This window comes from Oncorhynchus gorbuscha, linkage group LG17 (genome assembly GCF_021184085.1).
Source record: "Oncorhynchus gorbuscha isolate QuinsamMale2020 ecotype Even-year linkage group LG17, OgorEven_v1.0, whole genome shotgun sequence".
NCBI classification, from domain to species: domain Eukaryota; kingdom Metazoa; phylum Chordata; class Actinopteri; order Salmoniformes; family Salmonidae; genus Oncorhynchus; species Oncorhynchus gorbuscha.
In genome coordinates, this window is record NC_060189.1 from 2227056 (window position 1) to 2252740 (window position 25685).

At 44.2% G+C, this 25685-nt stretch overlaps 1 protein-coding gene across 4 annotated transcripts in view; it reads left to right on the forward strand.

Annotated features, from left to right (window-relative positions):
• The window catches only part of smoc1 (SPARC related modular calcium binding 1), a 586617-nt gene that overhangs the window by 469062 nt on the left and 91870 nt on the right, over positions 1–25685 (forward strand). For all 4 annotated transcript variants that reach the window (XM_046307812.1, XM_046307813.1, XM_046307814.1 and 1 more), the window contains exons 8-9: positions 1539–1628; positions 15131–15211. In XM_046307812.1, coding sequence (XP_046163768.1) covers positions 1539–1628; positions 15131–15211 — 171 coding nt within the window. The remainder of the gene's footprint in view (positions 1–1538; positions 1629–15130; positions 15212–25685) is intronic.

Genomic DNA, 25685 nt, shown 5'->3' on the forward strand with positions numbered 1-25685 from the left:
TAAACAGTTCAGGACATCTACTGGGTTTTAGCAACACATTAAACAGAGCAGGACATCTACTGGGTTTTAGCAACACATTACAACAGAGCAGGACATCTACTGGGTTTTAGCAACACATTTAGTTGTCACTGTGACACACACTGTGGAGGTCCTACAGTTACACAGCAGGTCTTTAGCCGTTCTTCGGTCGTAAAAAGTCCCACATCAAATTGCAACGTCTGACATTAGTATTACCTTCAGAGGGATCTTCACGTTTCCTTTGAATCCCACTTGCTTTGCTACCTGCTCCACCTGACTGCCTGACTGGTATAGTAAGTGACCAGGGTCCTCTGTGGTTTGCTTGATGGACCCGAAGGAAATGGGAGACAGTGGTATATCTACCCAACATCTAGGTAAGTATATGGTAGGCTGGCTGATATAGTATACAGTACACTATCTAGTGTATACAGTACACTAATGTCCTCTGAAAGTCCTCAGATCAACTAAATTAGCTCCGCTAACCAAGAAAGAGGACATTTACATTGGTTTAGGTCCTCTAACCAAGAAAGAGGACATTTACATTGGTTTTGGTCCTCTAACCAAGAAAGAGGACATTTACATTGGTTTAGGTCCTCTAACCAAGAAAGAGGACATTTACATTGGTTTTGGTCCTCTAACCAAGAAAGAGGACATTTACATTGGTTTAGGTCCTCTAACCAAGAAAGAGGACATTTACATAGGTTTAGGTCCACGAACCAAGAAAGAGGACATTTACAGGTTTCTCTTCTACGGCACACTGTATAGCCACCATCACTAGGTGTTCTTGTTCCAGTGCAGGGTTCACTGGGCTTTCCTTAATGATGTAGCCATCACTAGGTTAAAGGTTATGGAGGGGTAGTCTTAACTTGCTCTCTCTGATTCTGATGCAGGTGGAACAGTGTACGGGTGGGAGGGGGTGGGTTATAGAGGTTTCCGTGTGTGTGTGTGTGTGTGTGTGTGTGTGTGTGTGTGTGTGTGTGTGTGTGTGTGTGTGTGTGTGTGTGTGTGTGTGTGTGTGTGTGTGTGTGTGTGTGTGTGTGTGTGTGTGTGTGTGCGTGCGTGCGTGCGTGCGTGCGTGCGTGCGTGCGTGCGTGCGTGCGTGCGTGTGTGAGACAGAGTTTGTGAGAGTTAATGTGTGGTCTGTTTGTGTACGAAAGTGAGAGATGTGGGAGACCCTCCTTCCTACTATCCTCTCTCTCTCTCTCTCTCTCTCTCTCTCTCTCTCTCTCTCTCTCTCTCTCTCTCTCTCTCTCTCTCTCTCTCTCTCTCTCTCTCTCTATCTCTTTCTCTCTGTCTCTCTCTCTCTCTCTCTCTCTGTCTCACTCTCTTTCTCTCTGTCTCACTCTCTCTCTCTCTCTCTCTCTCTCTCTCTCTCTCTCTCTCTCTCTCTCTCTCTCTCTCTCTCTCTCTCTCTCTCTCTCTCTCTATCCTTTTTTTCTGAGCTCTTGGCCGGGCCATGTGCAAATCCCAACCATTCAACAGTTCTGGAGAGTAGATTGTATTAACCTCAATAATGGTAGTCTCCTTCCGTTTCTTTCTCACTCTCAACCCAGATGACGGCTCCAAGCCCACGCCCACCATGGAGACCCAAACACTACCAGATGGGGATGGTAGGTTCTTCATTGTTCCTCCTCATCATCCTAAATTGATGTATGACCCAGTAGGTTACTAAGTCAATGTATGATCCAGTAGGTTACTAAGTCAATGTATGATCCAGTAGGTTACTAAGTCAATGTATGACCCAGTAGGTTACTAAGTCAATGTATGATCCAGTAGGTTACTAAGTCAATGTATGATCCAGTAGGTTACGAAGTCAATGTATGACCCAGTAGGTTACTAAGTCAATGTATGACCCAGTAGGTTACTAAGTCAATGTATGACTGTTATGAGAATTTTGTTCTAAGTGTTCTTAAACTGAACTTCAATTAAACTACTCAGTCTGCAACCCAGAATTTGTAAGATTCTGGTTGAATGAAACAGATTGAGACCCAGCTACAATTATTCAAAATGTTTATTCACAAGGACGTCCTAGTCCGTTGTACAAAACCATCCATTTTATACAGGCTCCTTATGCACATACCTTTACACACAAGCAGTAGATATCCTACACACATACAGTGCCTTGCGAAAGTATTCGCCCCCCTTGAACTTTGCGACCTTTTGCCACATTTCAGGCCTCAAACATAAATATATACATTTACATTACATTTAAGTCATTTAGCAGACGCTCTTATCCAGAGCGACTTACAAATTGGTGCATTCACCTTATGACATCCAGTGGAACAGTCACTTTACAATAGTGCATCTAAATCTTAAAGGGGCGGGGGGAGGGAATACTTATCCTATCCTATGTATTCCTTAAAGAGGTGGGGTTTCAGGTGTCTCCGGAAGGTGGTGATTGACTCCGCTGTCCTGGCGTCGTGAGGGAGTTTGTTCCACCATTGGGGGGCCAGAGCAGCGAACAGCTTTGACTGGGCTGAGCGGGAGCTGTACTTCCTCAGTGGTAGGGAGGCGAGCAGGCCAGAGGTGGATGAACGCAGTGCCCTTGTTTGGGTGTAGGGCCTGATCAGAGCCTGGAGGTACTGAGGTGCCGTTCCCCTCACAGCTCCGTAGGCAAGCACCATGGTCTTGTAGCGGATGCGAGCTTCAACTGGAAGCCAGTGGAGAGAACGGAGGAGCGGGGTGACGTGAGAGAACTTGGGAAGGTTGAACACCAGACGGGCTGCAGCGTTCTGGATGAGTTGAAGGGGTTTAATGGCACAGGCAGGGAGCCCAGCCAACAGCGAGTTGCAGTAATCCAGACGTGAGATGACAAGTGCCTGGATTAGGACCTGCGCCGCTTCCTGTGTGTGGCAGGGTCGTACTCTGCGGATGTTGTAGAGCATGAACCTACAGGAACGGGCCACCGCCTTGATGTTGGTTGAGAACGACAGGGTGTTGTCCAGGATCGCACCAAGGTTCTTAGCGCTCTGGGAGGAGGACACAATGGAGTTGTCAACCGTGATGGCGAGATCATGGAACGGGCAGTCCTTCCCCGGGAGGAAGAGCAGCTCCGTCTTGCCGAGGTTCAGCTTGAGGTGGTGATCCGTCATCCACACTGATATGTCTGCCAGACATGCAGAGATGCGATTCGCCACCTGGTCATCAGAAGGGGGAAAGGAGAAGATTAGTTGTGTGTCGTCTGCATAGCAATGATAGGAGAGACCATGTGAGGTTATGACAGAGCCAAGTGACTTGGTGTATAGCGAGAATAGGAGAGGGCCTAGCACAGAGCCCTGGGGGACACCAGTGGTGAGAGCGCGTGGTGAGGAGACAGATTCTCGCCACGCCACCTGGTAGGAGCGACCTGTCAGGTAGGACGCAATCCAAGCGTGGGCCGCGCCAGAGATGCCCAACTCGGAGAGGGTGGAGAGGAGGATCTGATGGTTCACAGTATCGAAGGCAGCCGATAGATCTAGGAGGATGAGAGCAGAGGAGAGAGAGTTAGCTTTAGCAGTGCGGAGCGCCTCCGTGATACAGAGGAGAGCAGTCTCAGTTGAGTGACTAGTCTTGAAACCTGATTTGGATCAAGAAGGTCATTCAGAGAGAGATAGCGGGAGAGCTGGCCAAGGACGGCACGTTCAAGAGTTTTGGAGAGAAAAGAAAGAAGGGATACTGGTCTGTAATTGTTGACATCGGAGGGATCGAGTGTAGGTTTTCTCAGAAGGGGTGCAACTCTCGCTCTCTTGAAGACGGAAGGGACGTAGCCAGTGGTCAGTGATGAGTTGATGAGCGAGGTGAGGTAAGGGAGAAGGTCTCCGGAAATGGTCTGGAGAAGAGGGGAGGGGATAGGGTCAAGCGGGCAGGTTGTTGGGCGGCCGGCCGTCACAAGACGCGAGATTTCATCTGGAGAGAGAGGGGAGAAAGAGGTCAGAGCACAGGGTAGGGCAGTGTGAGCAGAACCAGCGGTGTCGTTTGACTTAGCAAACGAGGATCGGATGTCGTCGACCTTCTTTTCAAAATGGTTGACGAAGTCGTCTGCAGAGAGGGAGGAGGGGGGGGGGGGGGATTCAGGAGGGAGGAGAAGGTGGCAAAGAGCTTCCTAGGGTTAGAGGCAGATGCTTGGAATTTAGCGTGATAGAAAGTGGCTTTAGCAGCAGAGACAGAGGAGGAAAATGTAGAGAGGAGGGAGTGAAAGGATGCCAGGTCCGCAGGGAGGCGAGTTTTCCTCCATTTCCGCTCGGCTGCCCGGAGGCCTGTTCTGTGAGCTCGCAATGAGTCATCGAGCCAAGGAGCGGGAGGGGGAGGACCGAGCCGGCCTGGAGGATAGGGGACATAGAGAGTCAAAGGATGCAGAGAGGGAGGAGAGGAGGGTTGAGGAGGCAGAATCAGGAGATAGGTTGGAGAAGGTTTGAGCGGAGGGAAGAGATGATAGGATGGAAGAGGAGAGAGTAGCGGGGGAGAGAGAGCGAAGGTTGGGACGGAGCGATACCATCCGAGTAGGGGCAGTGTGGGAGGTGTTGGATGAGAGCGAGAGGGAAAATATAAAACTGTATTATTTTGTGAAGAATCAACAACAAGTGGGACACAATCATGAAGTGGAACGACATTTATTGGATATTTCAAACTTTTTTAACAAATCAAAAACTGAAAAATTGGGCGTGCAAAATTATTCAGCCCCTTTACTTTCAGGGCAGCAAACTCTCTCCAGAAGTTCAGTGAGGATCTCTGAATGATCCAATGTTGACCTAAATGACTAATGATGATAAATACAATCCACCTGTGTGTAATCAATTCTCCGTATAAATGCACCTGCACTGTGATAGTCTCAGAGGTCCGTTAAAAGCGCAGAGAGCATCATGAAGAACAAGGAACACACCAGGCAGGTCCGAGATACTGTTGTGAAGAAGTTTAAAGCCGGATTTGGATACAAAACGATTTCCCAAGCTTTAAACATCCCAAGGAGCACTGTGCAAGCGATAATATTGAAATGGAAGGAGTATCAGACCACTGCAAATCTACCAAGACCTGGCCGTCCCTCTAAACTTTCAGCTCATACAAGGAGAAGACTGATCAGAGATGCAGCCAAGAGGCCCATGATCACTCTGGATGAACTGCAGAGATCTACAGCTGAGGTGGGAGACTCTGTCCATAGGACAACAATCAGTCGTATATTGCACAAATCTGGCCTTTATGGAAGAGAGGCAAGAAGAAAGACATTTCTTAAAGATATCCATAAAAAGTGTAATTTAAAGTTTGCCACAAGCCACCTGGGAGACACACCAAACATGTGGAAGAAGGTGCTCTGGTCAGATGAAACCAAAATGGAACTTTTTGGCAACAATGCAAAACGTTATGTTTGGCGTAAAAGCAACACAGATCATCACCCTGAACACACCATCCCCACTGTCAAACATGGTGGTGGCAGCATCATGGTTTGGGCCTGCTTTTCTTCAGCAGGGACAGGGAAGATGGTTAAAATTGATGGGAAGATGGATGGAGCCAAATACAGGACCATTCTGGAAGAAAACCTGATGGAGTCTGCAAAAGACCTGAGACTGGGACGGAGATTTGTCTTCCAACAAGACAATGATCCAAAACATAAAGCAAAATCTACAATGGAATGGTTCAAAAATAAACATATCCAGGTATTAGAATGGCCAAGTCAAAGTCCAGACCTGAATCCAATCGAGAATCTGTGGAAAGAACTGAAAACTGCTGTTCACAAATACTCCCCATCCAACCTCACTGAGCTCGAACTGTTTTGCAAGGAGGAATGGGAAAAAAATTCAGTCTCTCGATGTGCAAAACTGATAGAGACATACCCCAAGCGACTTACAGCTGTAATCGCAGCAAAAGGTGGCGCTACAAAGTATTAACTTAAGGGGGCTGAATAATTTTGCACGCCCAATTTTTCAGTTTTTGATTTGTTAAAAAAGTTTGAAATATCCAATAAATGTCGTTCCACTTCATGATTGTGTCCCACTTGTTGATTATTCTTCACAAAAAAAATACAGTTTTATATCTATATGTTTGAAGCCTGAAATGTGGCAAAAGGCGTCATATAATTAGTACCGGCAGGTGGTGGATCTGGATGTATCAGAAAGTTTACCAAGACTTTGATGCAGCTCAGAGCCCCTACTCTTCCCAAAGACCGCCAACCCTCTCCTGCCCTGAGTCGGTCTGCTAGGTACCACCCCATACTCACACTTCTAGAAGCACACACAGTGATGAACGGTCAGGATAGGGAATCTTCATTAAGGAGGTAACCCCCGGACCCTGTTGGTACTCAGTTATTCTCCTAACTCTGTGTGTGATCAGCAGTGCATATTTGTGTACATACCTTCTCGCCATGGGTAACGTGGACCCAAGCTATTCTATTGGCCAAGGAGGTGGTTTAACAGACCCTGGTATGGGCCTTCCCAACGGGGCTGCTTCCTGTCTATTCTCCTCAGGGACTGGATCTACACCCAGTCTCCTGGTTGGATTGAGTGAATCACCTTCTCCTGTAATTCACCTGTATGACAAACAAAATCTTGGACATACGGGTTTGGTTAACAAACAGTCTTCTCATGTGTTCTGCTAGTATATCTTCAACTTCTATGCCTACTTGTTCTGGTCCCTAACTCTGGCCTTCTATTTGTTCTACCTGATTAGCTAGAATGTCACCCATTATTTAAAGAGATAGATCCTAGTAAACCACCTCTAGGGATAATATCTTGACCTAAAATTTTTGTTACCATAATCGTGTCCGCCAAGTACGTTGGGAACGCTTCTACCCATTTTCTATATTTATTTATTATAAAAAACATTTTTTAAAGTAGTTTATTATCCATCAGGCTAACCTGCTCCACCATCCTTCTTCTACAAGGTGTTGTCTAATTACCTGTACCATCCCTCCGGGTTGATACGTGGCTCTGCCCTTCTATCAATATTGCTGCATACCTAAACAATGACATGTAATATGGGAAACTTATCCTTGTACCAATTATTATTCCTGTATTAGGATGTGCTACTCCTTCTAATGCCCAGGCGGTAGGGTAGCCTAGTGGTTAGAGTGTAGAGGCGGTAGGGTAGCCTAGTGGTTAGAGTGTAGAGGCGGCAGCGTAGCCTAGTGGTTAGAGCGTTGGACTAGTAGGAAGGTTGCGAGTTCAAACCCCCGAGCTGACAAGGTACAAATCTGTCGTTCTGCCCCTGAACAGGCAGTTAACCCACTGTTCCTAGACCAGTTAACCCCACTGTTCCCAGGCTGTCATTGAAAATAAGAATATGTTCTTAACTGACATGCCTGGTAAAAAAATAAAAAAATAAAAAATCCCTCTGTCTCCATGCCCTATAGACTTCTATCATGTCTGGATGTGCTACTCCTTCTAATGCCCTGGCTACATCCCTCTGTCTCCATGCCCTATAGACTTCTATCATGTCTGGATGTGTTACTCCTTCTAATGCCCTGGCTACATCCCTCTGTCTCCGTGCCCTATAGACTTCTATCATGTCTGGATGTGCTACTCCTTCTAATGCCCTGGCTACATCCCTCTGTCTCCATGCCCTATAGACTTCTATCATGTCTGGATGTGCTACTCCTTCTAATGCCCTGGCTACATCCCTCTGTCTCCATGCCCTATAGACTTCTATCATGTCTGGATGTGCTACTCCTTCTAATGCCCTGGCTACATCCCTCTGTCTCCATGCCCTATAGACTTCTATTATGTCTGGATGTGCTACTCCTTCTAATGCCCTGGCTACATCCCTCTGTCTCCGTGCCCTATAGACTTCTATCATGTCTGGATGTGCTACTCCTTCTAATGCCCTGGCTACATCCCTCTGTCTCCTTGCCCTATAGACTTCTATCATGTCTGGATGTGCTACTCCTTCTAATGCCCTGGCTACATCCCTCTGTCTCCATGCCCTATAGACTTCCATCATGTCTGGATGTGCTACTCCTTCTAATGCCCTGGCTACATCCCTCTGTCTCCATGCCCTATAGACTTCTATCATGTCTGGATGTGCTACTCCTTCTAATGCCCTGGCTACATCCCTCTGTCTCCATGCCCTATAGACTTCTATCATGTCTGGATGTGCTACTCCTTCTAATGCCCTGGCTACATCCCTCTGTCTCCATGCCCTATAGACTTCTATCATGTCTGGATGTGCTACTCCTTCTAATGCCCTGGCTACATCCCTCTGTCTCCATGCCCTATAGACTTATATCATGTCTGGATGTGCTACTCCTTCTAATGCCCTGGCTACATCCCTCTGTCTCCATGCCCTATAGACTTCTATCATGTCTGGATGTGCTACTCCTTCTAATGCCCTGGCTACATCCCTCTGTCTCCATGCCCTATAGACTTCTATCATGTCTGGATGTGCTACTCCTTCTAATGCCCTGGCTACATCCCTCTGTCTCCATGCCCTATAGACTTCTATCATGTCTGGATGTGCTACTCCTTCTAATGCCCTGGCTACATCCCTCTGTCTCCATGCCCTATAGACTTCTATCATGTCTGGATGTGCTACTCCTTCTAATGCCCTGGCTACATCCCTCTGTCTCCATGCCCTATAGACTTCTATCATGTCTGGATGTGCTACTCCTTCTAATGCCCTGGCTACATCCCTCTGTCTCCATGCCCTATAGACTTCTATCATGTCTGGATGTGCTACTCCTTCTAATGCCCTGGCTACATCCCTCTGTCTCCATGCCCTATAGACTTCTATCATGTCTGGATGTGCTACTCCTTCTAATGCCCTGGCTACATCCCTCTGTCTCCATGCCCTATAGACTTCTATCATGTCTGGATGTGCTACTCCTTCTAATGCCCTGGCTACATCCCTCTGTCTCCATGCCCTATAGACTTCTATCATGTCTGGATGTGCTACTCCTTCTAATGCCCTGGCTACATCCCTCTGTCTCCATGCCCTATAGACTTCTATCATGTCTGGATGTGCTACTCCTTCTAATGCCCTGGCTACATCCCTCTGTCTCCATGCCCTATAGACTTCTATCATGTCTGGATGTGCTACTCCTTCTAATGCCCTGGCTACATCCCTCTGTCTCCATGCCCTATAGACTTCTATCATGTCTGGATGTGCTACTCCTTCTAATGCCCTGGCTACATCCCTCTGTCTCCATGCCCTATAGACTTCTATCATGTCTGGATGTGCTACTCCTTCTAATGCCCTGGCTACATCCCTCTGTCTCCATGCCCTATAGACTTCTATCATGTCTGGATGTGCTACTCCTTCTAATGCCCTGGCTACATCCCTCTGTCTCCATGCCCTATAGACTTCTATCATGTCTGGATGTGCTACTCCTTCTAATGCCCTGGCTACATCCCTCTGTCTCCATGCCCTATAGACTTCTATCATGTCTGGATGTGCTACTCCTTCTAATGCCCTGGCTACATCCCTCTGTCTCCATGCCCTATAGACTTCTATCATGTCTGGATGTGCTACTCCTTCTAATGCCCTGGCTACATCCCTCTGTCTCCATGCCCTATAGACTTCTATCATGTCTGGATGTGCTACTCCTTCTAATGCCCTGGCTACATCCCTCTGTCTCCATGCCCTATAGACTTCTATCATGTCTGGATGTGCTACTCCTTCTAATGCCCTGGCTACATCCCTCTGTCTCCATGCCCTATAGACTTCTATCATGTCTGGATGTGCTACTCCTTCTAATGCCCTGGCTACATCCCTCTGTCTCCATGCCCTATAGACTTCTATCATGTCTGGATGTGCTACTCCTTCTAATGCCCTGGCTACATCCCTCTGTCTCCATGCCCTATAGACTTCTATCATGTCTGGATGTGCTACTCCTTCTAATGCCCTGGCTACATCCCTCTGTCTCCATGCCCTATATAGACTTCTATCATGTCTGGATGTGCTACTCCTTCTAATGCCCTGGCTACATCCCTCTGTCTCCATGCCCTATAGACTTATATCATGTCTGGATGTGCTACTCCTTCTAATGCCCTGGCTACATCCCTCTGTCTCCATGCCCTATAGACTTCTATCATGTCTGGATGTGCTACTCCTTCTAATGCCCTGGCTACATCCCTCTGTCTCCATGCCCTATAGACTTCTATCATGTCTGGATGTGCTACTCCTTCTAATGCCCTGGCTACATCCCTCTGTCTCCATGCCCTATAGACTTCTATCATGTCTGGATGTGCTACTCCTTCTAATGCCCTGGCTACATCCCTCTGTCTCCATGCCCTATAGACTTCTATCATGTCTGGATGTGCTACTCCTTCTAATGCCCTGGCTACATCCCTCTGTCTCCATGCCCTATAGACTTCTATATGTGGTTATGTTCCGTCCCCAGCTCTGGGGTTGCCCTATAGACTTCTATATGTGGTTATGTTCCGTCCCCAGCTCTGGGGTTGGGTAACGTTATGAGTGGGAAATCTTCTCATTGTCATCTAACTATTCCGTGTCACTTCTATCTTCTCTCAAATCCTGGCTTATTATGAGTTTCTAACCTTCATAATGCTCCAGGTCTCCTGCCCCTCACTCCCAGTCTCTCCCTCTCATTCTCCTCAAATTCCTTCTGCTCTCTCTCTATCTTGCTCACTTCCTGGCCAACCCCCTTAGGCCTCCTCATAGGGTGGGGGAACCCTTCTCCTCATACTCCCAAACCATGAAGATCACCTTCGGCCTCCTCATAGGGCGGAGGAGCCCTTCTCCTCCTAATACTCCCAAACCATGAAGGTCACCTTAGGCCACCTCATAGGGTTGAGGAGCCCTTCTCCTCCTAATACTCCCAAACCATCAAGGTCACCTTAGGCCACCTCATAGGGTGGAGGAGCCCTTCTCCTCCTAATACTCCCAAACCATCAAGGTCACCTTAGGCCACCTCATAGGGTGGAGGAGCCCTTCTCCTCCTAATACTCCCAAACCATCAAGGTCACCTTAGGCCTCCTCATAGAGCGGGGAAGGCCTTCTCCATCTGCCTTTTCTGCCATCTGTCTGTCGCTCCTTCCCACAACCATCAGTATCAAATATGGGTTGTTTCCAAATATTGACTAAATGTCTCCCTGTCTGAACTCAAGGATTTTAGAAAAATCACCTGTCTATTAATCTCTAAGGTTACTACCAGGTTATTACGTAGTTTGATGAAGTTTTATCTCGTCCTCTCAATGATCCTGGATCACCACAGATGTCATACATCCCTGTCCTGTTGGCTTAGAATATATCCTGAATACTTAACATAAGTCCACCATTAGTCCGAGGCTATGCCATTTCTTTCTTCTCATTGGTTCCAATTACAAATATGTCAAAGAATTATAAACTCGTTCATAATTGTCAATTACACAAATTACCTTAAAATCAGTATCACAGATGACCTCAAATTCATTATCCAAATGGTCCTCCCATGAGGCAGATCAGACCACAAAGGAAGTAGAGATCAAAAGTCATACCACCCTTTCACATTAGTGTTTCTTACTATAGTAGACAAATTAAAGAAAAAAAAACCATCAAACATTTTCTCCATGTTGTATCCCAGGTTCCCAGGACATCCCCTTTATCTAAAGAATTCACATGTTTAATTAAAACTCGGAAAATAAAAACTTCTAATATTCCATGTGCGTGTGTACCCCTTTAAGATATCGTTTCTCTAGGAAACATGGAAATCTCCTCAAAACCATTGGTAACCTAGACCCCTAGGTTCTAAACAAACACAACTTAATAATAATAATAATTCCATTAGTTTTACATTTCCTCAATGGTTATATGTACTTAATTTAATATGCGCTACCCTTGGATACAATACTGTACTTTAAATCTATAAAATTCCCACACTACTTTACTAGTTTATCCCAAGCTTGCTTTGCAACATCAAAACACATTTAGTCCGTCTGCAAAACAGTCTCTCAAAGTGCTTGATAGGAATAGCCAGCCATTAAACACACACAACTGTGATTAATGTGCACTGTCCCTGTAAAATAAAAGTAATAACGTTAAAACCCATTTAGTCAGTCTATCCCTAAACCTTCTCTGTCTGCTGTTCTTTGGTGGGGCCTTACAATCCTCTGCCATGTGGCCTGTTTTATAGCAGTTGTAGCACTTTCTGTTCTCGGGTTCTATCCATTTTCTACTCTCCATGTTTCCCCTTTCCTTTTCAAATCTTTCCTGCTCTTTCCTCCAATTTCCCCAAGAGTGGCAATTAAATATTCTGCTCCTGTCTGTTCTTTCTTTCTTTTATTTTCCTTAAAGCCTCCTTTCTATTCCTCCTCTGAGTCTGTCTGTTCTTTCTTTCTTTCTTTTATTTTCCTTAAAGCCTCCTTTCTATTCCTCCTCTGAGTCTGTCTGTTCTTTCTTTCTTTCTTTTATTTTCCTTAAAGCCTCCTTTCTATTCCTCCTCTGAGTCTGTCTGTTCTTTCTTTCTTTTATTTTCCTTAAAGCCTCCTTTCTATTCCTCCTCTGAGTATCTCTGTTCTTTCCTTTGACCCTCTCTCCTGTCCTTTCTGTCCTCTTTCTCCTGTCCTTTCTGTCCTCTTTCTCTCTACAGTCTCTGTGATTGTGGCCCACCTTATCGCAGTGCATTCATGGTTCCTCACACTCCTTGGCCAAATGTCCTGGCTTGCTACAGTTGTAACATTTAGGTCACTCTCTGTCTTCTCTCTTCAGAGTTCTTTGTCTTTTCTCACCTCCACCCTTTTCTACCTCTATCCACTTTCCCAATAAGGTTGCTAAATCCTGTCCTCCTTTCTGTGTCTCTTCCTCCTTAGTAGTTCCCTTTTTGTTTTCTCCCTCTCTTCCTCGCCTTGGCTAACCATACCCTTTCTGTGTCTCTTCCTCCTTAGTAGTTCCCTTTTTCTTTTCTCCCTCTCTTCCTCGCCTCGGCTAACCATACCCTTTCTGTGTCTCTTCCTCCTTAGTAGTTCCCTTTTTCTTTTCTCCCTCTCTTCCTCGCCTCGGCTAACCATACCCTCGCTGTGTCTAGCCCCTCTGCCCGTTGTTTATCTGCCTTGTCTCCACAAACCCTATTTATTTGTTTAATCATTGATTCCAGTTTTCCTATATTTAAACATCCGTCAAATCCGTCCTTTTTTCTCTCCATTTCGGGCCAAAATAGATGTTCCTCTTATCTTTTCCCTGCAGTAATATATTTCTCATCTCTCGTTAATTCCGTTTTTTGGGGGAGGATTTACTTCCCATGTTTTGTACTTTATGTGTTTATATATTAAGTCTCTATCATCTATGTGTTTATATATTAAGTCTCTATGATCTATGTGTTTATATATTAAGTCTCTATGATCTATGTGTTTATATATTAAGTCTCTATGATCTATGTGTTTATATATTAAGTCTCTATGATCTATGTGTTTATATATTAAGTCTCTATGATCTATGTGTTTATATATTAAGTCTCTATGATCTATGTGTTTGCTTTCTACCATTATCCAATTACTATAGTTATGTTCTATGGTGTGTTCTCACACTCTATGTGTTATGTGTCTCGTTGTGTGTTTCTCCTTACTGGAATCATTATCTATTTATCTATAAGCTATTTCCCAGGGGTCGTAAAGTCCCGGTTGGCAACCTGTTTTCTGTTGTGTCAAACTTTTAAAGGTAATATATCGTACCTTACTCCGCTATATTAGGCTTCCCTCTCTTTCTGGAATCTATTTCAGTATTGTCTTTTGAATTGGTTTGGGTTATCCTGCACCAATGGTGCGTTCTGAGCAACCAGTTTCACGAGGACTTTATTTAGGTATGTCTTTTGAATTTGATCTAATTTGCTAATTTACTACATGTTAATTAACCATTTATGTTATCCTATTTGTACAGAATCACCATCCTATCTCAGAATACCTATTTATATCCCCGCGTTAACAAGCCCTGCATGCTGTCACAAAGTCGGCCAGATCTATGAAGTTACCTCAGGTCATTTCGGACACAATTAGTTAACCATCGATGTAAATTCCAAATATTTTAGAACATCAAATCAAAGATATCTTAAATCATCCCAACCAAATTCGTGAATAAAGATTACTGACCTTAGTCTTGAACACTGGGAAAAGCAATGTTGGTTGGATCTCGTCATCGTCCCTGCCGACCTTAGATATATACCAGCCTGTTATGGAACCCCAATGTCAGGGGAATAGGTCTTTAATTTACAGGTCAACGACCCTCCTGTGCACGGTTTTTCAGCGTCGTACCTTCGGATGGCAGGGACAGGTATTGGGATCCGGCTCGAAGGACCAACCTCCTATATATGCTATAGCGCAGAGTGTCGTTCTGCCTCTATCTCGTTGCACAGCTCCAACCTCCTATATATGCTATAGCGCAGAGTGTCGTTCTGCCTCTATCTCGTTGCACAGCTCCAACCTCCTATATATGCGATAGCGCAGAGTGTCGTTCTGCCTCTATCTCGTTGCACAGCTCCAACCTTCTATATATGCTATAGCGCAGAGTGTCGTTCTGCCTCTATCTCATTGCACAGCTCCAACCTCCTATATATGCGATAGCGCAGAGTGTCGTTCTGCCTCTATCTCGTTGCACAGCTCCAACCTCCTATATATGCTATAGCGCAGAGTTTTCAAACCCAGAGGTGAAACATCGCACAACTTCCGGGACCGAATTGCGAAGCAGACTTGACCGACCAGACCAGCGCTTAGGGTTTGGCAAGTCAATTGGAGACGTGAAAAACGTATCCGAGCTTCGAGCCAGTGTTTTAAGTAGCGGAACCTGTCATTACTACAACGTTGTGAATGTGACAAACTGACACGTTTTCATTTTTCGCAAAAACAACTTTCTATGGGAGGAGCCTTTGATTTGATGGCCTGGTTCGACAGAAACACGACCGTTAGACCCGATGACGTGTTTCTACGCATGCGTTTAGCTAGTCAGTGTCGCCATGACAACAAGTGGGATCGGTGATTTCTATTGGAGGAGCAGTTTTAGCCTGTCTTCATACTGTACTGTAGTTTCTGTTGCTGATGTATTCTGACTGTACCTGATCCACGTTCTCAAACGTTGTAAATGGAAATTCCAATGAACAGAGCCAACGTGATTCCTTATACTACATGTCAGAGAGGCATTTTTGTTCTAAATAGCATATTTCTGAACGTTCCAAAACATTGTATCCTGCTAAACGCGCCCCTGTTCTCTACCTGTATCGTTGCAGAGATTACGGCTCCGACCTTGTGGATCAAACAGCTGGTTTATAAGGAGAGTAAACAGAACAGTTCCAGCACCAGGCGACCCGGTGAGAGCTGTCTACAATTACAATCTATTATGGTTAACTTTCCCATCAAACTCTCACTGCTGATTACTGGTTTAAAGGGACAATCTGGGATTGATTTTAGAGTGGTTACTTCTCTCCAGCTCGATCCCTCTGCTTCTTACCCCACATAAAAATCTCAGGAAAACCACTTTGTTGTTGTTTTAATTGCAGATTGCACCTTTAAATTCTAAAATGATTAAGAGATTTGCTTTGGGTTTATTTTGCTCTTGCTGATTTCAGTGTGAGACTAGCAGCTAATTCATTGATGATACTACTGCCAGATCAGCTAATACATTATGGTCTCCCTATGATACTACTGCCAGATCAGCTAATATATTCTGGTCTCCCTATGATACTACTGCCAGATCAGCTAATATATTCTGGTCTCTCTATGATTCTACTGCCAGATCAGCTAATATATTCTGGTCTCTCTATAATACTACTGACAGATCATCTAATATATTCTGGTCTCTATGATATTACTGACAGATCAGCTAATATATTCTGGTCTCTCTATAATACTACTGACAGATCAGCTAATATATTCTGGTCTCTCTATGATACTACTGCCAGATCAGCTAATATATTCTGGTCTCCCTGTGTCTACTTCCAGGTCAGCTAATATATTTTTGTCTCCATATGATAATTACTGCCAGATCAGCAAATATATTCTGGTCTCTATGATACTACTGCCAGATCAGATGATATATTCTGGTCTCCCTATGATATTACTGCCAGATCAGCTAATATATTCTGGTCTCTATGATACTACTGCCAGATCATATGATATCTTCTGGTCTCCCTATGATACTACTGCCAGATCAGCTAATATATTCTGGTCTCTATGATACTACTGCCAGATCATATGATATCTTCTGGTCTCCCTATGATAATTACTGCCAGATCAGCTAATATATTCTGGTCTCTATGATACTACTGCCAGATCATATGATATCTTCTGGTCTCCCTATGATATTACTGCCAGATCAGCTAATATATTCTGGTCTCTATGATACTACTGCCAGATCATATGATATCTTCTGGTCTCCCTATGATACTACTGCCAGATCAACTAATATATTCTGATCTCTATGATACTACTGCCAGATCATATGATATCTTCTGGTCTCCCTATGATACTACTGCCAGATCAGCTAATATATTCTGGTCTGTATGATACTACTGCCAGATCAGATTATATATTCTGGTCTCCCTGTGTCTACTTCCAGATCAGATAATATATTCTGGTCTCCCTATGATACTACTGCCAGATCAGCTAATATATTCTGGTCTCCCTATGATACTACTGCCAGAACAGCTAATATATTCAGGCCTCTCTATGATACTACTGCCAGATCAGGTAATATATTAAGGTCTCTCTATTATACTACTGCCAGATTAGCTAATATATTCTGGTCTCTCTATAATACTACTGCCAGATCAGCTAATATATTCTGGTCTCTCTATGACATTAATGCCAGATCAGCTAATATATTATGGTCTCTCTATAATACTACTGACAGATCATCTAATATATTCTGGTCTCTATGATATTACTGACAGATCAGCTAAAATATTCTGGTCTCTCTATAATACTACTGACAGATCAGCTAATATATTCTGGTCTCTCTATGATACTACTGCCAGATCAGCTAATATATTCTGGTGTCTATGACACTACTGCCAGATCAGCTAATATATTTTGGTCTCTCTATAATACTACTGCCAGATCAGCTCACATACTCTGGTTTATCTATGACACTACTTCCAGATCAATTTATATATTAATTTCTCTCTATAATACCACTGCAGCTAATTTATTGATGATACTACTGCCAGATCAGCTAATATATTCTGGTCTCCCTATGATATAACTGCCAGATCAGCTAATATATTCTGGTCTCTATAATACTACTGCCAGATCAGATAATATATTCTGGTCTCCCTGTGTCTACTTCCAGATCTGCTAATATATTCTGGTCACCCTATGATATTACTGCCAGATCAGCTAATATATTCTGGTCTCTATGATACTACTGCCAGATCAGATGATATATTCTGGTCTCCCTATGATATTACTGCCAGATTAGCTAATATATTCTGGTCTCTCTATAATACTACTGCCAGATCAGCTAATATATTCTGGTCTCTCTATAACATTAATGCCAGATCAGCTAATATATTATGGTCTCTCTATAATACTACTGACAGATCATCTAATATATTCTGGTCTCTATGATATTACTGACAGATCAGCTAAAATATTCTGGTCTCTCTATAATACTACTGACAGATCAGCTAATATATTCTGGTCTCTCTATGATACTACTGCCAGATCAGCTAATATATTCTGGTGTCTATGATACTACTGCCAGATCAGCTAATATATTCTGGTCTCTCTATAATACTACTGCCAGATCAGGTAATATATTCAGGTCTCTCTATTATACTACTGCCAGATCAGCTAATATATTCAGGTCTCTCTATTATACTACTGCCAGATCAGCTAATATATTCTGGTCTCTCTATGACATTAATGCCAGATCAGCTAATATATTCAGGTCTCTCTATTATACTACTGCCAGATCAGCTAATATATTCTGGTCTCGCTATGACATTAATGCCAGATCAGCTAATATATTTTGGTCTCTCTATAATACTACTGCCAGATCAGCTCATATACTCTGGTTTATCTATGACACTACTTCCAGATCAATTTATATATTAATTTCTCTCTATAATACCACTGCAGCTAATTCATTGATGATACTACTGCGAGATCAGCTAATATATTCTGGTCTCCCTATGATATAACTGCCAGATCAGCTAATATATTATGTTCTCTATGATACTGCTGCCAGATCAGATAATATATTCTGGTCTCTATGATACTACTGCCAGATCAGATAATATATTCTGGTCTCCCTGTGTCTACTTCCAGGTCAGCTAATATATTTTTGTCTCCATATGATAATTACTGCCAGATCAGCAAATATATTCTGGTCTCTATGATACTACTGCCAGATCAGATGATATATTCTGGTCTCCCTATGATATTACTGCCAGATCAGCTAATATATTCTGGTCTCTATGATACTACTGCCAGATCATATGATATCTTCTGGTCTCCCTATGATACTACTGCCAGAACAGCTAATATATTCAGGCCTCTCTATGATACTACTGCCAGATCAGCTAATACATTATGGTCTCCCTATGATACTACTGCCAGATCAGCTAATATATTCTGGTCTCCCTATGATACTACTGCCAGATCAGCTAATATATTCTGGTCTCTCTATGATTCTACTGCCAGATCAGCTAATATATTCTGGTCTCTCTATAATACTACTGACAGATCATCTAATATATTCTGGTCTCTATGATATTACTGACAGATCAGCTAATATATTCTGGTCTCTCTATAATACTACTGACAGATCAGCTAATATATTCTGGTCTCTCTATGATACTACTGCCAGATCAGCTAATATATTCTGGTCTCCCTGTGTCTACTTCCAGGTCAGCTAATATATTTTTGTCTCCATATGATAATTACTGCCAGATCAGCAAATATATTCTGGTCTCTATGATACTACTGCCAGATCAGATGATATATTCTGGTCTCCCTATGATATTACTGCCAGATCAGCTAATATATTCTGGTCTCTATGATACTACTGCCAGATCATATGATATCTTCTGGTCTCCCTATGATACTACTGCCAGATCAGCTAATATATTCTGGTCTCTATGATACTACTGCCAGATCATATGATATCTTCTGGTCTCCCTATGATAATTACTGCCAGATCAGCTAATATATTCTGGTCTCTATGATACTACTGCCAGATCATATGATATCTTCTGGTCTCCCTATGATATTACTGCCAGATCAGCTAATATATTCTGGTCTCTATGATACTACTGCCAGATCATATGATATCTTCTGGTCTCCCTATGATACTACTGCCAGATCAACTAATATATTCTGATCTCTATGATACTGTCATGCAGGTGAAAGAGGACCCAAAAGCGACTTAACAGAAACAGAGTTTATTTAAATCCAAACAGGGAATAACAAAAATCCTCTAGTCTGTAGAGGGGAATAACTAGCGAAGCGGCCACAGACTGCAGGTCGCTTCGGGTAGGCGCAGGCCGCAGTTGATAGAGCCACCTGCTCACACGCAGCATCTGATGAAGGCAAAAAACACGACAGGACAGGGCGAAACACAATCACAGCATGGTGAATACAAAACGAGGAACCGACGGGACAGGAACGGAACACAAAGGAATAAATAGGGACTCTAATCAGGGGAAAGGATCGGGAACAGGTGTGGGAAGACTAAATGATGATTAGGGGAATAGGAACAGCTGGGAGCAGGAACGGAACGATAGAGAGAGGAGAGAGAGGGAGGGGGAGAGAGAGGGATAGAAAAAGGGAACGAACCTAATAAGACCAGCAGGGGAAACGAACAGAAGGAAAAGCAAAATGACAAGATGATATAAGACAAAACATGACAGTACCCCCACTCACCGAGCGCCTCCTGGCGCTCTCGAGGAGGAACACTGGCGGCAACGGAGGAAATCATAGATCAAACGGTCCAGCACGTCCCGAGAAAGAACCCAACTCCTCTCCTCAGGACCGTAACGAAAAACGATAAAAAGGGAAACTAGGGTACTACTCTAAAAAAAAAATGAGAACTAGGGACAGACTGAGACACAGCAAGGGCAGGAACAAGAACAGGAGAGATGCGATGGCAGGGAACAGACTGAGACCCAGCAAGACCAGGAGCAGAAGCAGAAAAAAATTACCAGACTTCTTCTGCGCGCAGTCTGAACACGCAGCCACGAAACGGCGCGTGTCACGCTCCTGAGTCGGCCACCAAAAGCGCTGGCGAATAGACGCAAGAGTGCCTCGAACACCGGGATGACCAGCTAACTTGGCAGAGTGAGCCCACTGAAGAACAGCCAGACGAGTGGAAACAGGAACGAAAAGGAGGTTACTAGGACAAGCGCGCGGCGACGCAGTGTGCGTGAGTGCTTGCTTAACCTGTCTTTCAATTCCCCAGACTGTCAACCCGACAACACGCCCATAAGGAAGAATCCCCTCGAGATCAGTAGAAGCCACAGAAGAACTAAACAGACGGGATAAGGCATCAGGCTTGGTGTTCTTGCTACCCGGACGGTAAGAAATCACAAACTCGAAACGAGCGAAAAACAACGCCCAACGAGCTTGACGGGCATTAAGTCGTTTGGCAGAACGGATGTACTCAAGGTTCTTATGGTCTGTCCAAACGACAAAAGGAACGGTCGCCCCCTCCAACCACTGTCGCCATTCGCCTAGGGCTAAGCGGATGGCGAGCAGTTCACGGTTACCCACATCATAGTTGCGCTCAGATGGCGACAGGCGATGAGAAAAATAAGCGCAAGGATGAACCTTATCGTCAGACTGGAAGCGCTGGGATAGAATGGCTCCCACGCCTACCTCTGAAGCGTCAACCTCGACAATGAATTGTCTAGTGACGTCAGGAGTAACGAGGATAGGAGCGGACGTAAAACGTTCTTTTAGAAGATCAAAAGCTCCCTGGGCGGAACCGGACCACTTAAAACACGTCTTGACAGAAGTAAGAGCTGTGAGAGGGGCAGCAACTTGACCGAAATTACGAATGAAACGCCGATAGAAATTAGCGAAACCTAAAAAGCGCTGCAACTCGACACGTGACCTTGGAACGGGCCAATCACTGACAGCTTGGACCTTAGCGGAATCCATCTGAATGCCTTCAGCGGAAATAACGGAACCGAGAAAAGTAACGGAGGAGACATGAAAAGAGCACTTCTCAGCCTTTACGTAGAGACAATTCTCTAAAAGGCGCTGTAGAACACGTCGAACGTGCTGAACATGAATCTCGAGTGACGGAGAAAAAATCAGGATATCGTCAAGATAGACAAAAACAAAAATGTTCAGCATGTCTCTCAGAACATCATTAACTAATGCCTGAAAAACAGCTGGCGCATTGGCGAGACCGAACGGCAGAACCCGGTACTCAAAATGCCCTAACGGAGTGTTAAACGCCGTTTTCCACTCGTCCCCCTCTCTGATGCGCACGAGATGGTAAGCGTTACGAAGGTCCAACTTAGTAAAGCACCTGGCTCCCTGCAGAATCTCGAAGGCTGATGACATAAGGGGAAGCGGATAACGATTCTTAACCGTTATGTCATTCAGCCCTCGATAATCCACGCAGGGGCGCAGAGTACCGTCCTTCTTCTTAACAAAAAGAACCCCGCCCCGGCCGGAGAAGAAGAAGGCACTATGGTACCGGCGTCAAGAGACACAGATAAATAATCCTCGAGAGCCTTACGTTCGGGAGCCGACAGAGAGTATAGTCTACCTCGAGGAGGAGTGGTCCCCGGAAGGAGATCAATACTACAATCATACGACCGGTGAGGAGGAAGGGAGTTGGCTCGGGACCGACTGAAGACCGTGCGCAGATCATGATATTCCTCCGGCACTCCTGTCAAATCGCCAGGTTCCTCCTGGGAAGTAGGGACAGAAGAAACGGGAGGGATGGCAGACATTAAACACTTCACATGACAAGAAACGTTCCAGGATAGGATAGAATTACTAGACCAATTAATAGAAGGATTATGACATACTAGCCAGGGATGACCCAAAACAACAGGTGTAAACGGTGAACGGAAAATCAAAAAAGAAATAGTCTCACTGTGGTTACCAGATACTGTGAGGGTTAAAGGTAGTGTCTCAAATCTGATACTGGGAAGATGACTACCATCTAAGGCAAACATGGGCGTAGGCTTGTCTAACGGTCTGAAAGGAATGTTATGTTTCCGAACCCATGCTTCGTCCATGAAACAACCCTCAGCCCCAGAGTCAATCAAGGCACTGCATGTAGCACCCGAACCGGTCCAGCGTAGATGGACCGACATAGTAGTACAAGATCTAGATGAAGAGACCAGAGTAGTAGCGCTCACCAGTAGCCCTCCGCTTACTGATGGGCTCTGGCCTCTTACTGGACATGAATTAACAAAATGTCCAGCAACTCCGCAATAGAGGCACAGGCGGTTGGTGATCCTCCGTTCCCTCTCCTTAGTCGAGATGCGAATCCCTCCCAGCTGCATGGGCTCAGTCTCAAAGCCAGAGGAGGGAGATGGTTGCGATGCGGAGCAGGGAAACACCGTTGATGCGAGCTCTCTTCCACGAGCCCGGTGACGAAGATCTACCCGTCGTTCTATGCGGATGGCGAGAGCAATCAAAGAGTCCACATCTGAAGGAACCTCCCGGGAGAGAATCTCATCCTTAACCACTGCGTGGAGTCCCTCCAGAAAACGAGCGAGCAGCGCCGGCTCGTTCCACTCACTAGAGGCAGCAAGAGTGCGAAACTCAATAGAATAATCCGTTATGGACCGTTCACCTTGGCATAAGGAAGCCAGGGCCCTAGAAGCCTCCCTACCAAAAACTGAACGGTCAAAAACCCGAATCATCTCCTCTTTAAAGTTCTGGAACTTGTTAGAGCAATCAGCCCTTGCCTCCCAGATAGCTGTGCCCCATTCTCGAGCCCGGCCAGTAAGGAGTGAAATGACGTAAGCAACCCGAGCTCTCTCTCTAGAGTATGTGTTGGGTTGGAGAGAGAACACAATCTCACACTGCGTGAGAAAGGAGCGGCACTCAGTGGGCTGCCCGGAGTAGCAAGGTGGGTTATTAACCCTAGGTTCTGGAGGCTCGGCAGGCCAGGAAGTAACAGGTGGCACGAGACGTAGACTCTGGAACTGTCCAGAGAGGTCGGAAACCTGAGCGGCCAGGTTCTCCACGGCATGGCGAGCAGCAGACAATTCCTGCTCGTGTCTGCCGAGCATGGCTCCTTGGATCTTGACGGCAGTGTAACGAGCGTCTGAAGTCGCTGGGTCCATTACTAGGTCGGTTCCTTCTGTCATGCAGGTGAAAGAGGACCCAAAAGCGACTTAACAGAAACAGAGTTTATTTAAATCCAAACAGGGAATAACAAAAATCCTCTAGTCTGTAGAGGGGAATAACTAGCGAAGCGGCCACAGACTGCAGGTCGCTTCGGGTAGGCGCAGGCCGCAGTTGATAGAGCCACCTGCTCACACGCAGCATCTGATGAAGGCAAAAAACACGACAGGACAGGGCGAAACACAATCACAGCATGGTGAATACAAAACGAGGAACCGACGGGACAGGAACGGAACACAAAGGAATAAATAGGGACTCTAATCAGGGGAAAGGATCGGGAACAGGTGTGGGAAGACTAAATGATGATTAGGGGAATAGGAACAGCTGGGAGCAGGAACGGAACGATAGAGAGAGGAGAGAGAGGGAGGGGGAGAGAGAGGGATAGAAAAAGGGAACGAACCTAATAAGACCAGCAGGGGGAAACGAACAGAAGGAAAAGCAAAATGACAAGATGATATAAGACAAAACATGACAGATACTACTGCCAGATCATATGATATCTTCTGGTCTCCCTATGATACTACTGCCAGATCAGCTAATATATTCTGGTCTGTATGATACTACTGCCAGATCAGATTATATATTCTGGTCTCCCTGTGTCTACTTCCAGATCAGATAATATATTCTGGTCTCCCTATGATACTACTGCCAGATCAGCTAATATATTCTGGTCTCCCTATGATACTACTGCCAGAACAGCTAATATATTCAGGCCTCTCTATGATACTACTGCCAGATCAGGTAATATATTAAGGTCTCTCTATTATACTACTGCCAGATTAGCTAATATATTCTGGTCTCTCTATAATACTACTGCCAGATCAGCTAATATATTCTGGTCTCTCTATGACATTAATGCCAGATCAGCTAATATATTATGGTCTCTCTATAATACTACTGACAGATCATCTAATATATTCTGGTCTCTATGATATTACTGACAGATCAGCTAAAATATTCTGGTCTCTCTATAATACTACTGACAGATCAGCTAATATATTCTGGTCTCTCTATGATACTACTGCCAGATCAGCTAATATATTCTGGTGTCTATGACACTACTGCCAGATCAGCTAATATATTTTGGTCTCTCTATAATACTACTGCCAGATCAGCTCACATACTCTGGTTTATCTATGACACTACTTCCAGATCAATTTATATATTAATTTCTCTCTATAATACCACTGCAGCTAATTTATTGATGATACTACTGCCAGATCAGCTAATATATTCTGGTCTCCCTATGATATAACTGCCAGATCAGCTAATATATTCTGGTCTCTATAATACTACTGCCAGATCAGATAATATATTCTGGTCTCCCTGTGTCTACTTCCAGATCTGCTAATATATTCTGGTCACCCTATGATATTACTGCCAGATCAGCTAATATATTCTGGTCTCTATGATACTACTGCCAGATCAGATGATATATTCTGGTCTCCCTATGATATTACTGCCAGATTAGCTAATATATTCTGGTCTCTCTATAATACTACTGCCAGATCAGCTAATATATTCTGGTCTCTCTATAACATTAATGCCAGATCAGCTAATATATTATGGTCTCTCTATAATACTACTGACAGATCATCTAATATATTCTGGTCTCTATGATATTACTGACAGATCAGCTAAAATATTCTGGTCTCTCTATAATACTACTGACAGATCAGCTAATATATTCTGGTCTCTCTATGATACTACTGCCAGATCAGCTAATATATTCTGGTGTCTATGATACTACTGCCAGATCAGGTAATATATTCAGGTCTCTCTATTATACTACTGCCAGATCAGCTAATATATTCAGGTCTCTCTATTATACTACTGCCAGATCAGCTAATATATTCTGGTCTCTCTATGACATTAATGCCAGATCAGCTAATATATTCAGGTCTCTCTATTATACTACTGCCAGATCAGCTAATATATTCTGGTCTCGCTATGACATTAATGCCAGATCAGCTAATATATTTTGGTCTCTCTATAATACTACTGCCAGATCAGCTCATATACTCTGGTTTATCTATGACACTACTTCCAGATCAATTTATATATTAATTTCTCTCTATAATACCACTGCAGCTAATTCATTGATGATACTACTGCGAGATCAGCTAATATATTCTGGTCTCCCTATGATATAACTGCCAGATCAGCTAATATATTATGTTCTCTATGATACTGCTGCCAGATCAGATAATATATTCTGGTCTCTATGATACTACTGCCAGATCAGATAATATATTCTGGTCTCCCTGTGTCTACTTCCAGGTCAGCTAATATATTTTTGTCTCCATATGATAATTACTGCCAGATCAGCAAATATATTCTGGTCTCTATGATACTACTGCCAGATCAGATGATATATTCTGGTCTCCCTATGATATTACTGCCAGATCAGCTAATATATTCTGGTCTCTATGATACTACTGCCAGATCATATGATATCTTCTGGTC